Source organism: Gadus macrocephalus, chromosome 7 (genome assembly GCF_031168955.1).
Source record: "Gadus macrocephalus chromosome 7, ASM3116895v1".
In the NCBI taxonomy this organism is placed as follows: Eukaryota; Metazoa; Chordata; class Actinopteri; order Gadiformes; family Gadidae; genus Gadus; species Gadus macrocephalus.
The window spans coordinates 15189350-15205305 of NC_082388.1; the positions used below are offsets into that span (position 1 = coordinate 15189350).

The 15956-nt window shown below is 38.9% G+C and overlaps 2 protein-coding genes across 2 annotated transcripts in view; both read left to right on the forward strand.

Moving 5' to 3' along the window:
- The first annotated feature begins 8440 nt into the window (after window positions 1-8440).
- Window positions 8441-9701, forward strand: ins (preproinsulin). Its single transcript, XM_060056852.1, has 3 exons — window positions 8441-8616; window positions 8937-9121; window positions 9422-9701. The coding sequence occupies exons 1-3, from the start codon at window positions 8456-8458 to the stop codon at window positions 9577-9579; spliced, it is 504 nt and encodes a 167-aa protein (XP_059912835.1). The 5' UTR covers window positions 8441-8455; the 3' UTR covers window positions 9580-9701.
- Window positions 9702-14133: 4432 nt separating this feature from the next.
- Window positions 14134-15956, forward strand: part of nipal4 (NIPA like domain containing 4) — a 7751-nt gene continuing 5928 nt past the window's right edge. Inside the window, exons 1-3 of the mRNA XM_060056853.1 lie at window positions 14134-14573; window positions 15146-15271; window positions 15459-15647. Coding sequence (XP_059912836.1) covers window positions 14534-14573; window positions 15146-15271; window positions 15459-15647 — 355 coding nt within the window. The 5' untranslated portion in view covers window positions 14134-14533. The remainder of the gene's footprint in view (window positions 14574-15145; window positions 15272-15458; window positions 15648-15956) is intronic.

Below are 15956 nucleotides of genomic sequence, written 5' to 3' on the forward strand. Positions count from 1 at the left end.
GTCTAAAATTGTTGCTTTATTAAAAATATTTTGAACCTCATTTTGCACTACAGCACTCACCTCATTTTCTGCAGGAAACACATATTATTAATATTGTATTTCAATGTTCTACTGCATGGCAGAATGTAAGGAGATACAAGTATAGGTTGTAAAATTATCAGTAGCCTAATAGTAAGTTAGGCCTACTGTAGAATTATGGTATAAATTACAGCCATTTGTTACAAATCATATAACAAAGGCCTACATTTCTGTACTTGCGTATGGACCGAGTAGTTTGCACTAATAGGGTGTAAAACATACGCCAATGAGCCTTGTATAATAATTAAGATAATGGCAACTTGCCGAATTCCCGTGTTACTGGAGCCATGGAACATATAGGGCAGGTAATTAACCTATCCGGCCGCTGAAATGTGACAAACTGGGCTTACGGGAGAGAAGAAAACTTCACAGCTAGCAGAGCAATTATTCATTTTTCCCATCCTCCCTAAAAGCTGTGTGAAAGTATGTGCTTCATGTAACACAACCATATATTGCTCTAATATTTTGCTCTTGGATTTCTTTTTGCATCTGACAGAATTTGAAACACGCTTGATGGGGCAACAAATCTAAAATAATGTCAGCATAACTTAAATTTGAGGTTGAAGCTCCTATACGTTGGTCATTTCATATCAATTATTCAGTATACAGAACAAAAGCCGACGTTGGAAAACTCCCAAACCACTACCCACCAACCTCAAGGCACCAGTAAAAAAAAAAAAGTAGGCCAATAATAAATTATATACATGACTATCTGTATAAGTGTGTAAGAGAACATTTAGAACGGCTAATTCTATCTTCTAGAAAGTGAGTGGTGTGAACAAACTATCCATCTGGTTGGATCAGGGAATTAAAGGCTTGGTCTTTGGGTGGAAATGCAAGGGCAACTTCAACAATATGTATCTCAATCTCATATGATGGTTAAACAATGTTTACTAATATCAACACAGTATCATATAGATTGATTTTGTTTCACTATATTCCAACATTTATTATGCCATAGTTGTATCATTGCGCAACAATCCTAATTTATCTATTGCACTGCATTCTCTCAGACTCTGTTTAATGGTTTCAAGAATGAAACCCAGTTACTTATTATGATCTAAATTAATCAACAATTGGAGAGTATGGATTGTATATGACATTTGTATAAGCCGTGTATTTCATTTTCTGTTGACAGCAGGTACATATTATATGGTCGATAGGGTTTACATGTGGTCGATAGGGTTTACATGTGGTCCATAGTGTTTAAATGTGGTCCATAGTGTTTAAATGTGGGCGATAGTGTTTAAATGTGGGCGTTAGTGTTTAAATGTGGTCGATAGGGTTTACGTGTGGTCCATAGTGTTTAAATGTGGGTGATAGTGTTTAAATGTGGGCGATAGTGTTTACATGTGGTCGATAGGGTTTACATGTGGTCCATAGTGTTTAAATATGGTCGATAGTGTTTAAATGTGGTCGATAGTGTTTACATGTGGTCGATATTGTTTAAATGTGATCGATAGTGTTTAAATATGGTCGATAGTGTTTAAATGTTCTTTTCCCTCACTCTCCACCTCATCCCTAACTCTCCACCTCAAGCTGGTGTGTAGTGAGCGTTCTGGCACCGATTGGCTGCCGTGCATCACCCAAGTGGGTGCTACATATTGGTGGTGGTTAGTGAGGTCCCCCCTTCACTTTAGGCGTCTTTGAGTGTTATTAATTATTATTATTATTCATGTTTAACCTCTGTTTTCCTTTTATTCCTAGTCTGTTTTACATAGTTTTGAATGATGACTATATGCTCTGTAAGGTGACCTTGGGTGTCTTGAAAGGCGCCTCTAAATTAAATGTATTATTATTATTATTATTACATTTTGTCTAGAGTTGTTGGCATAGATAGACTGATCATGCCGTATATTTTCTCTAAGCGTCTGCATGTGTAAGTATTGTTGGGTGGTTAACTTCTTAAGGACTCCCAAGGTTAATTGAGGAGGCCATGCCAGTTCCTTTTGTAAATGAAAGAGTTATAGTCAGGCGAAGAGCCAGATTTTAGGCCCAGTGTGCCAACAATGAGACTGATGGATGGAACCTATCTGTAATGAACAGGTTCTGAGGAGAGGCAAGGGGATGCACCATTTTAGTAACACTGCCAACTGCCTGTTTCTATTCCAGCATGTTCTTAACATTAGGATATTGTGGGTTGTTATAAGTTACATCATTTTCTATCAGAATATTGAAGTTTTATGCATAGTTATATAAATGAATGCTTAAAGGAACAATGTGTGTAATTCAGTGGCAGTGAGGTTGTAGATTGCAGACAACTGAATCACTTATTCATCTTGAATCTCATCTTATCGTTAAATAGTATCTATGCCATTTTGTCACTGTTAAATAAACTGCTAAAATAAAACAATCATTTGAGGAAAATAAGAGTACAACCCAATGCTTAGTGAATATTCCACTCTGACCTGTGTGTGGATGTGTGAAGCTCTGTTTAGGCAGCGGTTGATGTTGATTGCCAAGTCCAAGAGAGGTTAAAGCTTCTCCGACACTTTGTGTCCAAATGTGCAACTGTGTGTGTTACACATTTCATATGCATCATGGCTCAATATACTCACACACATACTCACACACAATGATGGTACTAAAAATGTATGACAAAGTTGCCATGTGTCATAATAACCATGAGGACAACACTAGGCCAGCACTATTAATTCCAAGTATCTGCTACTTAAGAAATACCCAACATTTGAAAACTGTTGACGAATTTTCAACATGCCATTTCACATTGATGTACACATATAGGCCTACAATGAGAATGTAGCAAGGTACTTACTGAAACTAGCTAACCGTAGCACTCTGAAGCACACTGAAGTGTCATGGTCTTTACAGCTTCTCATTGGTGACTTGACAAACCCTAATGTGGTAATTCCTGTGGTTTCAGGGGTTAAAACAGTAAGAGGTTATCTCTTATGGGATGAAATAACATTGGACAAAACTGCTATGTCAACTCCTTATATGCAGCTGCATTGCATTTCTCTCTTAGAATAAAAAAGCTAAGCTACATTAACTAACTTAAACCCTTTGTAAACAACCAAACAGATCATTTATCTTTTAGCCAAGATACATTGGTCCAAGGTGCTTTTATTCAACATATAAATCTGTGTTATAAGAAAACACCATGGAAGTATAGAGATATGTGCATTTAGCCTTTCAGTATTGGCCTATGCAGAAATGTGTTCCCCCAAAAGCATAAAAACACTTCCTCCATATGGACTCTTGTATTTCCACTAGAGGGTGGTAGCCTTCAAGTATTTGTCTCACTGCCTGCAGTCTAGAGGAAGGTTGACACCTGCATAAGCTCAATATGTTAATGTAAATGTGAAGACATGCAAGAATGCTTTACGTCTCTATCTTATATAGCTTCCAAAAATCATTTAATTCACTTTTGCATTGGCTATTGGATGAAATCAAGAAATAGAATCCAAGCTTATTACGGTATGCTTTAATTCATACTGTAAAATTTGATCTAGGCCTGTCTTTTACATAATTTAATCATATACAACAGACTTCCTTTACTCTTCACCAGTCTTTAGATCAGATAAAATAATATTTTTTCCTTGAAGGCATGAAAACTACACACAAAGTTGTCTTCTGTTTCAAGGCATTTACAGACAATGTGTTTGAATTCTGTTGACAAACTTTCGACATGTAATTTTACATCGATGAACACAAATACATTTTAGTAATGTACTAGCGTAAACTAGCTATGCGCATCAACCTGAAGTGTCCTAGTCTTTACACCGTCGCATTTGTGACCCAACTTCAAACAACAGCTTATTCCTCTGGTTTCTGGGATTTAAACAGCGGGAGGCAGGTTATATAGGAAGAAATAACATCGAACATAACTGCTGTCAACTCTGCATTGCATTTCTCTCTTAATAATAAAACCTCTAGGCTAGATTCAGTAACTAAAACCTATTATAAACAACCCAACATATTATTGGTTAAACATTCACTTCAAACATTGGTCCGAGGTCCAAGGTCCTTTTATTCACCACAAAACACAGTCCAAAATTTGTTTTCTCTGAACATCACTGGATTATTCCCCTGAAGTCTGAGCTGTTTTGCATGTGGTAGTGTGTCAGTCAGGTGCAAAACAAGCACAAACCTGATTCATTGCAGTCATGCATTGTTGTCTCTAACTGGTTTAGGCCATCAATGCAGTCTGTTTCGATACAAATGTAATGTAACATTACTAAAAATGAACAGGTCACATTTAAATCTTTTTTGAACAGTAACAGATGTTTTTTGTTTCTTGTTTACTAGCTAACGATTTGTTTTTATGCATGTCAGACGACTTAAACATATAAGCAACACAACCAGGTGCCAACATCAACGCAACATAGTTTATAGAAGCTCCCTAAGTAGATATAAAGGCCAGGGCTAATTCTCAGGTAACGAAAAACACAAAAAATGTTATTTTCATGGGATTAGACACTAATTAAAACATACTTATGAATATATTATATTTGATAGCTGCCAAGTTGTTTTTGCTTAATGCCATCAAATCATACAACAGTAACAACTGGAGAGAGTTTGGGGCGTTTCAAAGTGTTGTAAAATCTGAGACATCAGGCTTTTCTCAATCTGCGTTCTTGTCTGTACGCCCTGTTTGTGTTGTGGTCATTGTGAAACTTCATCTTTTGCGGACCCCAAAACACACTGTCCCAAAACACAAGTTGGCATATCACAAAGAACGGTTAAAATTCCCAAAAGTTTTCTCAACACGCCCATTTGACCAAGGATGCAGCGGTTGGTAACTTGGTGGACTTGGCAGGACAGATATCCCAGCATTCATTTCGGGATTCAAGCAAGGAGCACCAATCAGCAGAGCAGACCAACAACAGAAAGTTTTTTGCAATTGTGTAATACGATTTCATCCCCAAATGTGACAGGAATCGAATGTGGAGATTTCCGAATGATGGCAGTTTTATTAGAATTTATGGCAAATCAAAAAAATTGGGTCAACCTTTCGGCGTTGAGACATAAGCGCCTGCAAGGCAAGCTAGCTAGCCAGCCGACCCTCACAGACCCCTCTCACTCCACAGACCACTGCAGCCTAGGTATTGTACTTATTGTTCAGCCTATATTCCTACAATCAAGCTCCAACTATTGATGGGTTTGTGACCGAATCAGTTCTAAAGAACGACTCTTTAACAAGAACGAACCGACCTGATTCCACATTTCAGTTATCTCTCGTTCGTCTCTATCGTTCGTTCTCCCAGACTCGACTCCCACTCGCTGACTCGCTGTTGAATGTGTTAAGTTAGCAGAGTGGTGAGGAGAGACTGGCCTGGGCAACAACAACCCGATTCCGGACATGAAGCGCCCCTCAGCTGAAAGGAACTTAATTGTAATGTTATGTGTTATGTGAGAACGATGGAGGAGCTGAGTCCGACTGACTAAGCTGAGAACCGTGCATTCCATGATTAACCACTACCGAAAACGCGACTGAATGAACAAACGATTCCGAACAATTCTTCTTGGCGACTGACCGACGCGAACTGAATCAAGGAAAAGAATCATGAAATCCATCATTAGCTCCAACTGCCATGAGGGCTGATGTCCCCGCAACCCACTTAGAGGCAGGTCCGGCACTTTGGTCAGGGGTACGACTCGACACCACTTGTGCATTTAAAGAGGTAATGGAAACTCAAATCAGGGCAGCAGAAAAAAAAAATTTGTAAGTTGGGTGTGTAATACCCCGGTCATGACCAGTGTCAATATAGCACAAAGAAACAGAAACTAAATGGCGAAATTCGACCAAAATGAAAACAAAAACTTTTATTGTGGTATCCCTGGATTTTAATATAAGGGTCAGAAATATAACCCTATTTCATGCAATGTTAGGTAACTGATGTCACCACCTAAAATTATGATATTTTAGTGTGGTTTTCTAAAAAAGATGCAGCCTATCGTACTTTTCAATCAACTCTCTTCAGGATAAAACTGAAGCAACTGGCTGATACAGATTCTTCAATCTTGTATGTCTAAACAGAACATTAGCCTTTTATAGACGTTCATTTCACAAAACATAAATACATGTAAAACCTCTATCATTATTGTTTTCAAAGTATATTATAGACTTCATTGGCTTGGAGGTGCAAACTTTGTGCTACCGTCTTTGATAAAAGGCTGCTTGAACACTATCGCTTGCAACATAGCAATTTCTCCTCAGAAAGTCCATTGCCTTGTCCCGATAATGAATTTCTGAAACATTTAATTAGTTCAGTAAATGCACTGAAAACTCACTTAACCCGGTGACATACTCTTGTGCAAATTGACATTCAAATGGGATGTGTGTTCTTTTCTGTGCAATGTGTAAATTCAAACAACCTTTTAATGCCAAAACTGTAATTTAAGGACACATTTCAAACAATATGAGATGGATTCTCCATTCAAAAAATGCAATACAATACTAATGTGTATTCCTCCTTCAATGCCAGTCAGGTCCCAGATTTTAAGACTGAGATTGCTTTACATAAACTGCCCACCAACCAATTCACAGCCAAGTTGAATCTGAACATTTGAGGTTGATGATTCTCAATCAAAAATAATAAGGTTTTTCATTCAAAACTGAAATGTAAAGGAAAATGGTGGCATTTCTTCATCCTGAATATTCCTTGTCCAACTGATTGGTTCTCAATCATTGATTATCTCTATATTTCCTCTAGAATTCCTATTCAGTGACGGAAATGTTCCATATGACAGAACAGGGAAACTATTAAGTTACCTAGGGAACAAAAGCACGGCAGTTTTGAGACCTTTGCTGCCAAATGGCATGACTTAAAACCATACCCCAATGATATGGTTCAATGGTGGCAGAAGCCGTCTGAACTAGCCAGGATCTCAGACAGGATGGTATGGTTGGAAAAAGAGCCTGAGGTGGAAGATGGGGAACTTCCGTACCAAGTTGACTCATGACGGATTTCAAGAGGGAGCTGTAAATTCGAAAAAAGGAGCAGAATAAACAGACAAACAACCTCCTCATACTAACATCGAATGACCAAAGAGGACAGAGGTGATTTTCTTCCCTTTCCAAGAGGTGAAGGGACTGAAAACCTTGAACCATTGAGAATCCAAATAGATAGATGAAGTGAAGATAAGTTACAATAACCTCTCCCTGTTTGGAAAGTTAATGCAGACCACCTTTGCCCTGCGATGCATAGAAGACATCAGTCGTTTTTTATCCAGCTGACCCTGATTGCCGCAGCCATCAACATTTTTTACTTAAAATATTAAAAATAATAAATAAAACACTTTGTTTATAAAGGACAATTAACCTTAAAACCGTTAGTGTTCGATTGCGGTACAACCCCACCCCAAGTGCAGACTTGGTACATTAAATAAAACATATGAAATGTATTACTAACACAGACACACAGATTAAATTCAATCTGTGTGGTCTGCCTATGAGGTTAAAGCCAGAAAGCAGCATGCATGGATGCTCCTCATGTCCCCACTGAACAAACAGGAGTGAGCCCAGAGCTGTGGTGGTCAGCAGTCATTAGGGCAGGTTGGATAGTTCTTAATGACTGAATTCTGAGTTTTCCTTGAAACACTGACCGCCACTTAGTAAAACAAACCAGGCTAATGAACTGGAGAACGCAGATTGCCTCTAACTGCCTAGTACAACATCCCTTATTGGTACAATGGACAAAATGGAGCAGAAGACCATGCGTTCAATTCATCTTGCTCTAAACTTGGTTTATCTAATCATATATTTATATATATATATATATATATAAATATACATATGATTAGATAAACCAAGTTTAGGGCAAGATGAATTGAACATATACGTATATATACATAAGTATACACATATTTAAACGTTTAAATTGTCTTTGATATGCATCTGCTAACTAAAGGTTAATTCAACACAACAAATAAACCACATAGAACCAGATCGTCATATTTTTGTGTTTATGTTAGCAAATGAACAATCTTGAAATAATTATAGATTTAAAACTTGCCCCAACTCTGACTGCTTTTAAAAAAAGACTGAAGACTTGTATGTTTGCTTTAGCTTTCTGCTTAATCTTAAAAACATCTCACTATCTATAATTATTTTTTTTTAACTTTGCCTTTGTTTTCTATTACTTATCTATTTTATTTTATTACTTCATTTTATTGTATGACAATGTTTGATTGTGAAACACTTTCTGCCTTGTGCATGAAAAGTGCTAAATAAAAAGAGTTGCCTTGCCTTGCCTATAATCATTTGTAGAATCTAGAACCTAACGAATTATGAGAGATTTTTTTAAAGGGAATAATGTGCAATGCAAGCAACAAAAAAATATGCAGTGGGGTGAAAAGTTTCCTTAAATCACCCACATCTAGTAAACACTCCTGTTGCGACGCAAGTTTGGAAATGGGCGTGACCAAACATGATAATCACCAGCTCTTGGGGTATAAAGTGAAAGGATTTCCTCAGTTCATTCTCACAGCCAACAGTTCTCAACAGCTGAAGCAGAGAAGCATCTCTTCCACCTTTTCCTCCCATCTACAGGTCACTTCTCCTCCAACCCTCAGGTATAGTGATCCGGCCAGCTTCTCTATCAATTCTGTACATCCCACCTTAAATAGTCTGTTTCTCCACCCAACTGCTTTTTACTTTGTCTCCATTTCACCCACTTTCTCTTTCTTTGTCTCTCTCACAACCTCCTCTCCCATCCTCTTCCTCACATTGTCTTATCTTTCTTTGCTCTCTCAATCCTCCTCAAGAACATGCTTTCTACTCCCCCTTCTTAACTTCCATGACCTTGTTTTTGTCTCCTTGTTATTTTGTGCTCAATCTGTTCGACCCTGCATCCATATTCAATGTGTATGTGTGTGTGTTTCTGCGCCATCAGTATGTCCCGGTTACTCCACGCTGGTTCCATCATGGCGGTACTGCTGGCCTTGTCCTGGTCCAGTCTTGAGGCGATGGCTCCTCCACAACACCTCTGTGGCTCCCACTTAGTGGACGCCCTCTACCTGGTCTGTGGGGACAGGGGCTTCTTCTACAACCCCAAGAGAGCTGTGGACCCCATGCTGGGTGAGAAACAGCACTAAGTGATATATATGTATAAATGTTCTCTGATGGGTACAATAGTGGCAAAGCGGTAAAATATATTTGCTCAATGTTGTATCAGTGAAGCACCAGGCACCAGGCTCAAACACTTAAGCACACTAGAATAGACCTAAAAGTTAAGTGACATTAAGTTTTACTTCTTTATGCTTTCTTAATGCTAGACAAAAAGTATAGAGTACTTTTGATGTTAAGTTTACACACAATAGAGTAACTGGGGAAATCAACCTGATGGTCTCATTTCCTTCTGGTCGTGTTTCTTGGCAGGCTTCCTGTCTCCCATGGCGGGCGGAACCAGAGGGGATAAAGAGGTGGCTGAACTGGCCTTCAAGGACCAGATGGAGGAGATGGAGAAGAGAGGCATTGTGGATCAGTGCTGCCACAGACCCTGCAACATCTTTGACCTCCAGAACTACTGCAACTAGAATAACTAATGTGTAACTTAGCACACCAATGAAGTGCTCCCCCCAGACTAGCTTGAATGTTCTTGAATTTTCTACTTTTGGATAATGTAGTTTGGCTAATAAATTATCTTTGCTATCTTGAATTGCTGTTCTCTCGCATCAATCAACACTTTGCTGTCTCCAAAAACACCAGCTTCTGAGATAAGACTTAAATATTAATCCATTTTGCAAAGACGGAAAGCTCCATTCAACCATTCACAAACCAATAAAGGAGCTAGCTATCTATGTGTATACCCAATTAATATAATTAAAGTGCACTGGTGGTTAGTTAACCAGGTTGTTGTTGCATAATGGAGTAACAGGTGTGATTCTTATCAAATCTAACAGTTCACATAAACTGGCGAGCAACACTTTAAAATTCTTTGTAAAACAAACCAGCCTAATGTGCTGGAATAATGATGACACAACTCTTTCAGCTATTTCTGGATGCCAGCTTTGTTCCCAGGGCATGGAAGGAGACTACCATCATTCCTGTTCCTAAAAAGCCTCATGCTAAATCCCTGAACGATTTCCGACCTGTGGCACTCTCACCTCTATCCTCTGCAAATTTATGGAGAGAGTTGTTGCAGAGGAACTCACCACCATGGTTGGAGAAAGTCTGGATCCGTTGCAGTTTGCCTATAAACCAAGACGGGGTGTGGAGGATGCCAGTCTAGCTCTCCTTGACACTGTGACAAGGCACCCTGACACCCAACACTCCTTTGTCAGGATTTTATTCATGGCTTTTTCCTCAGCCTTCAACACAGTAATTATCAACACACTTCTACATCACCTTCAGCAGCTACAAGTCAACCGAACACTGATGCTCTGGATTAAGGAGTTCTTAATGAACAGACCCCAGCATGTGAGAGTACATGGTGTGACATCTACCAACAACATTTTAAATACAGGAGTCCCGCAGGGATGTATCTTGTCACCAATTCTCTTTTCTATATACACAAATGAGATCACCTGCAAGATCAATGGACTAAAACTATTTAAATATGCTGATGACATGGCGTTGGTGGCCAACCTGACAGGCGAGCACACCCTGTCCACTTAAAGGCAGTATGTCAGCACCATGGCCCTGTGGTTCAAGGAGAGCTCACTGCAACTAAACATCAGCAAGACCAAAGAACTGTGTTTTTTTTTACTTTGCCTTTGTTTTCTTTACTTATCTATTTTATTTTATTATTACATTTTATTGTATGACAATGTTTTAATGTGAAGCACTTTAAGTATATATATATATATATATATATATATATATATATATATATATATGTTCTCTGATGGATACAATAGTGGCATAGTGCTAAAATATATTTGCTCAATATTGTGTCAGTGAAGCACAGGACTCCAGGCCCAAACACTCACGCACAGTAGAAGGGACCTAAAATTTAAGTGACATTAAGTTGTATTTCTTAATGCTTCCTTAAAACTGTTAGACAAAAATAAGTACTTTTGATGTCAAGTTTACAATACATTAGAGTAACAGGGAAATCAACCTTATGGTCGTGTCTCTTGGCAGGCTTCCTGTCTCCCACGGCAGACGGAACCAGACGGGGATAAAGATGTGGCTGAACTGATCCACGAACGTCGTGGATCGGTGCTGCCACAGACCCTGCAACATCTTTGACCTCCAGAACTTCTGCAACTAGAATATCTAATGTGTAATTTAGCACACCAATGAAGTGCTCCCCTAGCCTGGCTCCGCCCGCCTAAGTACTTCTGCTTAATTTGAATTTCCCTTCAGTAGGCTACTTGGTCTGGGTCTGCGGTACGTTATTGGGTTTTCTCTGTCTAAATGTTCTGCGTTCAATCAGCGAACAGAGGGAGTGGCTGAGATCAATGACGTTAAAGTCAGCTCTCGTTGACGGACATCAGCCTGCGCACAACGCAATTCCCGGCCAATTGTTAGCGATTGGTTATGGCAGATCCAGAGTGGCACTGGGTAGATAGTTTTAAACATCAACAGACACCCGCCTTCAAGTGAGTTAACGTTAAATGAAGTAGCCTACGAGAGAGTCTGGTAGGACCAGGCTAGTGCTCCCCCCAGTCTATCTTAAATGTTCTTGAATTTGGATAATGTAGTTTGGCAAAATTATCTTTGCTATCTCGAATTGCTGTTCTATTGCTGCATCAATCAACACTTTGCTTTTTCCAAAAACATCGGCTTCTGAGATTAGACATAAATATTAATCAGTTTTGCAAGATGGAAAGTTAAATTCAATCATTCACAAACCAATAAAGGAGCTAGCTATCTATGTGTATACCCAATTAGTATAATTAATGTGCACTACTGGCAGTTAGTTAACCAAGTTTTTGGTGCATAATGGAGTAGGCTAACAGATTCTTATTAAATCTAACAGTTCACATGAACTGGTGAGCAACACTTTAAAATTCTTGGCCTTTTAGATGGTCCATGTGTGTGACAGTGTGGTTTTTTTTATCATATTGAAATCATTCATTGCATCCAGTGGGCTAGGACTATAGAAATGCTCAATCTGTGAAACAAAATTATTATGAGTTTAGCAACTAAAAAGGCAAATATTGAATGGAATACAATATCTCCCTGGTATTGTACTAGATTACTGCTCAGCAAACATATCCTTTGCAATGATTTGAATTTGACTCTACCTTTTTTGTTTCCATGCTTGGGACACCTTTAATTAAATAAAGGCATGAGGCTTCTATTTAAAAATAAATAAATAATAGAATGACTCCTAAAAATGGTCAGGCAAATCAAAGGTGCCTTCCAAGTGGTACAATCCAAATCCATGTGAGTGAACGCTCAAACCGTCCAGACTAACTTTATAACCTGAACTGGTGGGAGCACTGGTCCTCCTATCCTCCTAAATCCAGGAAAAGGAGCACTAGAACAACTTTACAAAGCAACACATACCCCATACTTTTTCAGAAAAAGTGTAGCTTAAACCTTTGCTGAATGTAGATATGCAATCATTAAAGCCGGGCACCAGCAATATTAACCTTCAATCAAATAAATGATTAAGTTAAATAAAGAGAGCCATACTCTTGTGACCCTTATTAACAATATCTGACTCAGCCCATTGACAATGCAACTCTGAAGCCAAACTACAATTTAGAAATAGTGGAAGCCCCCACACAGGTTTGAAGGAAAGGAATGGAATCAGAGGCTTTTGCCTGCAAGACAATAGGATTCATTTGATTATAAAATCGGAATCACTGTTGATATCAATTTAGAAAAGGTGGTATGGTATGGTCTGAAATGAAAGTTGCAGACTAAATGGTAAGTAACCCTGTACTTACGTATAACACAGCACACTTTTATGTGTGCACTCACTATATATCATAAAAATAAATAACAAATAAACAATTGAGTCTGCTCAATACCAGGCACCGGAGATACGAAGGAACAGGCAATCTTAACTAAAGCAAATATAAATGGTTGACTATATATATATATATATTTACATATACCTATAGTAGAGAGAATAACATTGTTAATTTAAGGAGCTACTCGTAGTGGCATTTCTGGTGCTAAATCCGTTCTACGATTTCCAAACTGCAATAATAAACAAAATCTGCAAGCAGTCCCTCAAGGTATTCACTACCCTTAGTTTTAATTGGTTATTTTTTATGCAATAAGAAATCTTCTTTACATTTGAGATCGACAGGTCCATAGAGAATGTGTGGGCAAATTGTGTCTCATTTTATCCAGTAGGCCTATTTATTTATAACTTAATAACAACATTTTGGAAGTTTTCACTCAACCTTCTCTGTAAAAAGAAGTCTATCCAAACGGAAGTTGCTGGTAAAAGAGACGAAAATGTTCAGCATGTAAAATAAGGCTTGTATAGGCCTACACCAAGTTTCAGAAGTGTTTCATCAACAGGGCAGCGGGGCCGTTTGTCTTTGACCGATTTTGACATTGAATTATAGCGCCCCCTATGGGCGATTGGTTCTATACTTTTTGAACACCTGCTTATCGGGAAGTCAAAAAATAATCCCTGGCCTATGAAAGACGCCCTAGATCGCACGGGGCCCCATGTCCATGGAAGCTGTTGTACTAATAAACCCACTATATTTATATAAGAAAATCATGTGTTAAAGACACTGTAATGAGTGACAACTGCCCACCAGCATAGCAAAAACAGAACTGCTATATTTCGTTGTTGTCGTCTAAATACAACCAATCTCACGGGAGCCCGCTGGTGACATTATAGGCCTACATTCATATTCATTAGATATCCTTAAAGCCACCATTTTTTTTTTTCATAATTCATAATTTTCCCATTTCCACCAAGTTATGATGCATATAATAGGCCTCCCTGTTGGAAAGGTTGAGCATGGTTCAACCTAACAAAATAAAATACAAATGCGTTCATATTCTTTGGAAAAACGCCAAATAAACTTTATTGATAAATGGTAAATGGTAAATGGTCTGCATTTATATAGCGCTTTATCTGTAACCAGTGGCCACCCAAAGCGCTTTACAATATTGCCACACAATCACCCATCCATACACACATTCATACACCGACAGCGGATAGACAATGTTATAAATTTCGTATTTGAGATAGCTTAGCCTATGTATTCTATTTCAAAGTACAAAATACAAGGGTTGTTGACAATCGTAAAGCGGTCTCAACCTCAGATTATCATCGGCGGGCGGTGCTAGAACACCTGGTAACCTGGGCGGGGTCAGGTGCAATTGTTTACACTCAGCTAGTCTTTTGTTTACGAAGGGGGTGTGCGGCACTTACATTCACTGAACTGTAGCCAGTCGATACCAGTTCATGAACTCGGATAAGAAACTATTCTATTGTTTGGGAAAATGCTTTCATTGGACGTAGTCAACCGTAGCTGTTAAATATTCCGAGGATGTAAGAGGATTTTGGATTCCCTGTCTGTCGTTCCATTGCTTATTGAGGAGGCGGATGATACCGACAAGATGCAATACATCCACGTCGCTGAAGACATGTGCAGAAATGGTAGGTAAACACTTCCCGCAGGTATTTCTTGACTTTGTAGCATGAGTTATTTTCAAATTAAATGTTGGTTGCTGCTAAATCAATGGATAGCCTAATATCATCTACGATACAACCAATGATTTCCACAACAAACCAACCCCAAAAGTCTTTATATTTTTCTTACTGAGATGGTGGTTGTCTTCATTAATCATTTTAAATTAAGTTTGTTGTTCATTAGTTATTACTATTATTTTATATATACTTTTTGTGTGATTGTAATGTGACATTTGAAAACATTAGCCTCTATATGTCCCCTTGGCTTATCATTGGAGCTACTTGTGGGACTGGTTGCTCCTGTTCAGACCCCATTGTTTGTAGTGTTAATACAGACAATGCACACACACACACACACACACACACACACACACACACACACACACACTCACACATTATTAGTCAATCAAGCCTTGTTAGTTAAATGTGTTAGTGTGTTTGTGTTGATACACTTTAGACTGTTTGAAAGTGCTCCTTTTTAACCTGGAGGTTTACACAGAGGGAAAACAGACCAGTTATTCGTCATTGGTAAATTTCAGGGTCTGTGGTGGCACTGCAGTGTGGCTCCCTGACAGCAGAGTGTGTGGTCCAGACCGGGTCCCAGAGACCGTCTTTCCCCTCTCTCACCTACGCAACGGCATCCTACAACACCACACACACGGCAGGTATGTAGTGGTTGACAACCAGCTGTCTGTAGACTGAAATGGCTCAGAAAACCTGTTGTAGTTTGTATGTTTGCGTGACAAATGTTGTGGTAAACTAGGATGTATACGGATGAAAATAACAATAATGAAGATCACCAGAGGAAATGCATTGTAAACTTTACTAAAGATGAACTACGTGTTTCACCAGGTTCACTGGCCAACTCAACAGAATCCCTCAATTCAGCACAGTTGATAGGCGACTCAGCTCAAGTCTCCAGCTACAACCTGTCACTGGGCGTAATCCTGGCAATCTTTTCGGCCTTCTTGATAGGTTCAAGTGTGATTGTCAAGAAGAAAGCCCTTCTGCAATTGGCCAGACAGGGCCATACCAGAGCAGGTGGGAAAGGCTTGCTGTCAGATTGTCTGTCTGCCCATCTGCCTAATCTATCCTCCTCTCTGTGCGTCTATCTATTTACAATTTACCAAAAAATAAGTTTGGATTTCTTTAGCAAAACAGGTATGGGGGGCAGTTTGCTAGCTAGCCTGTGTTTGCATAGATATCACATAGAGGTGCTAGGGAGTGGAACAGCGTAAACATTCAAGAGACTCTGATGTTTAGTCTTATATACATGCTGTTCAGGACAAATGAAAGAAATGCAGCGTACGGCTAATTACATGTCCCTTTCAGGCTGGTGTATGAGCTAAA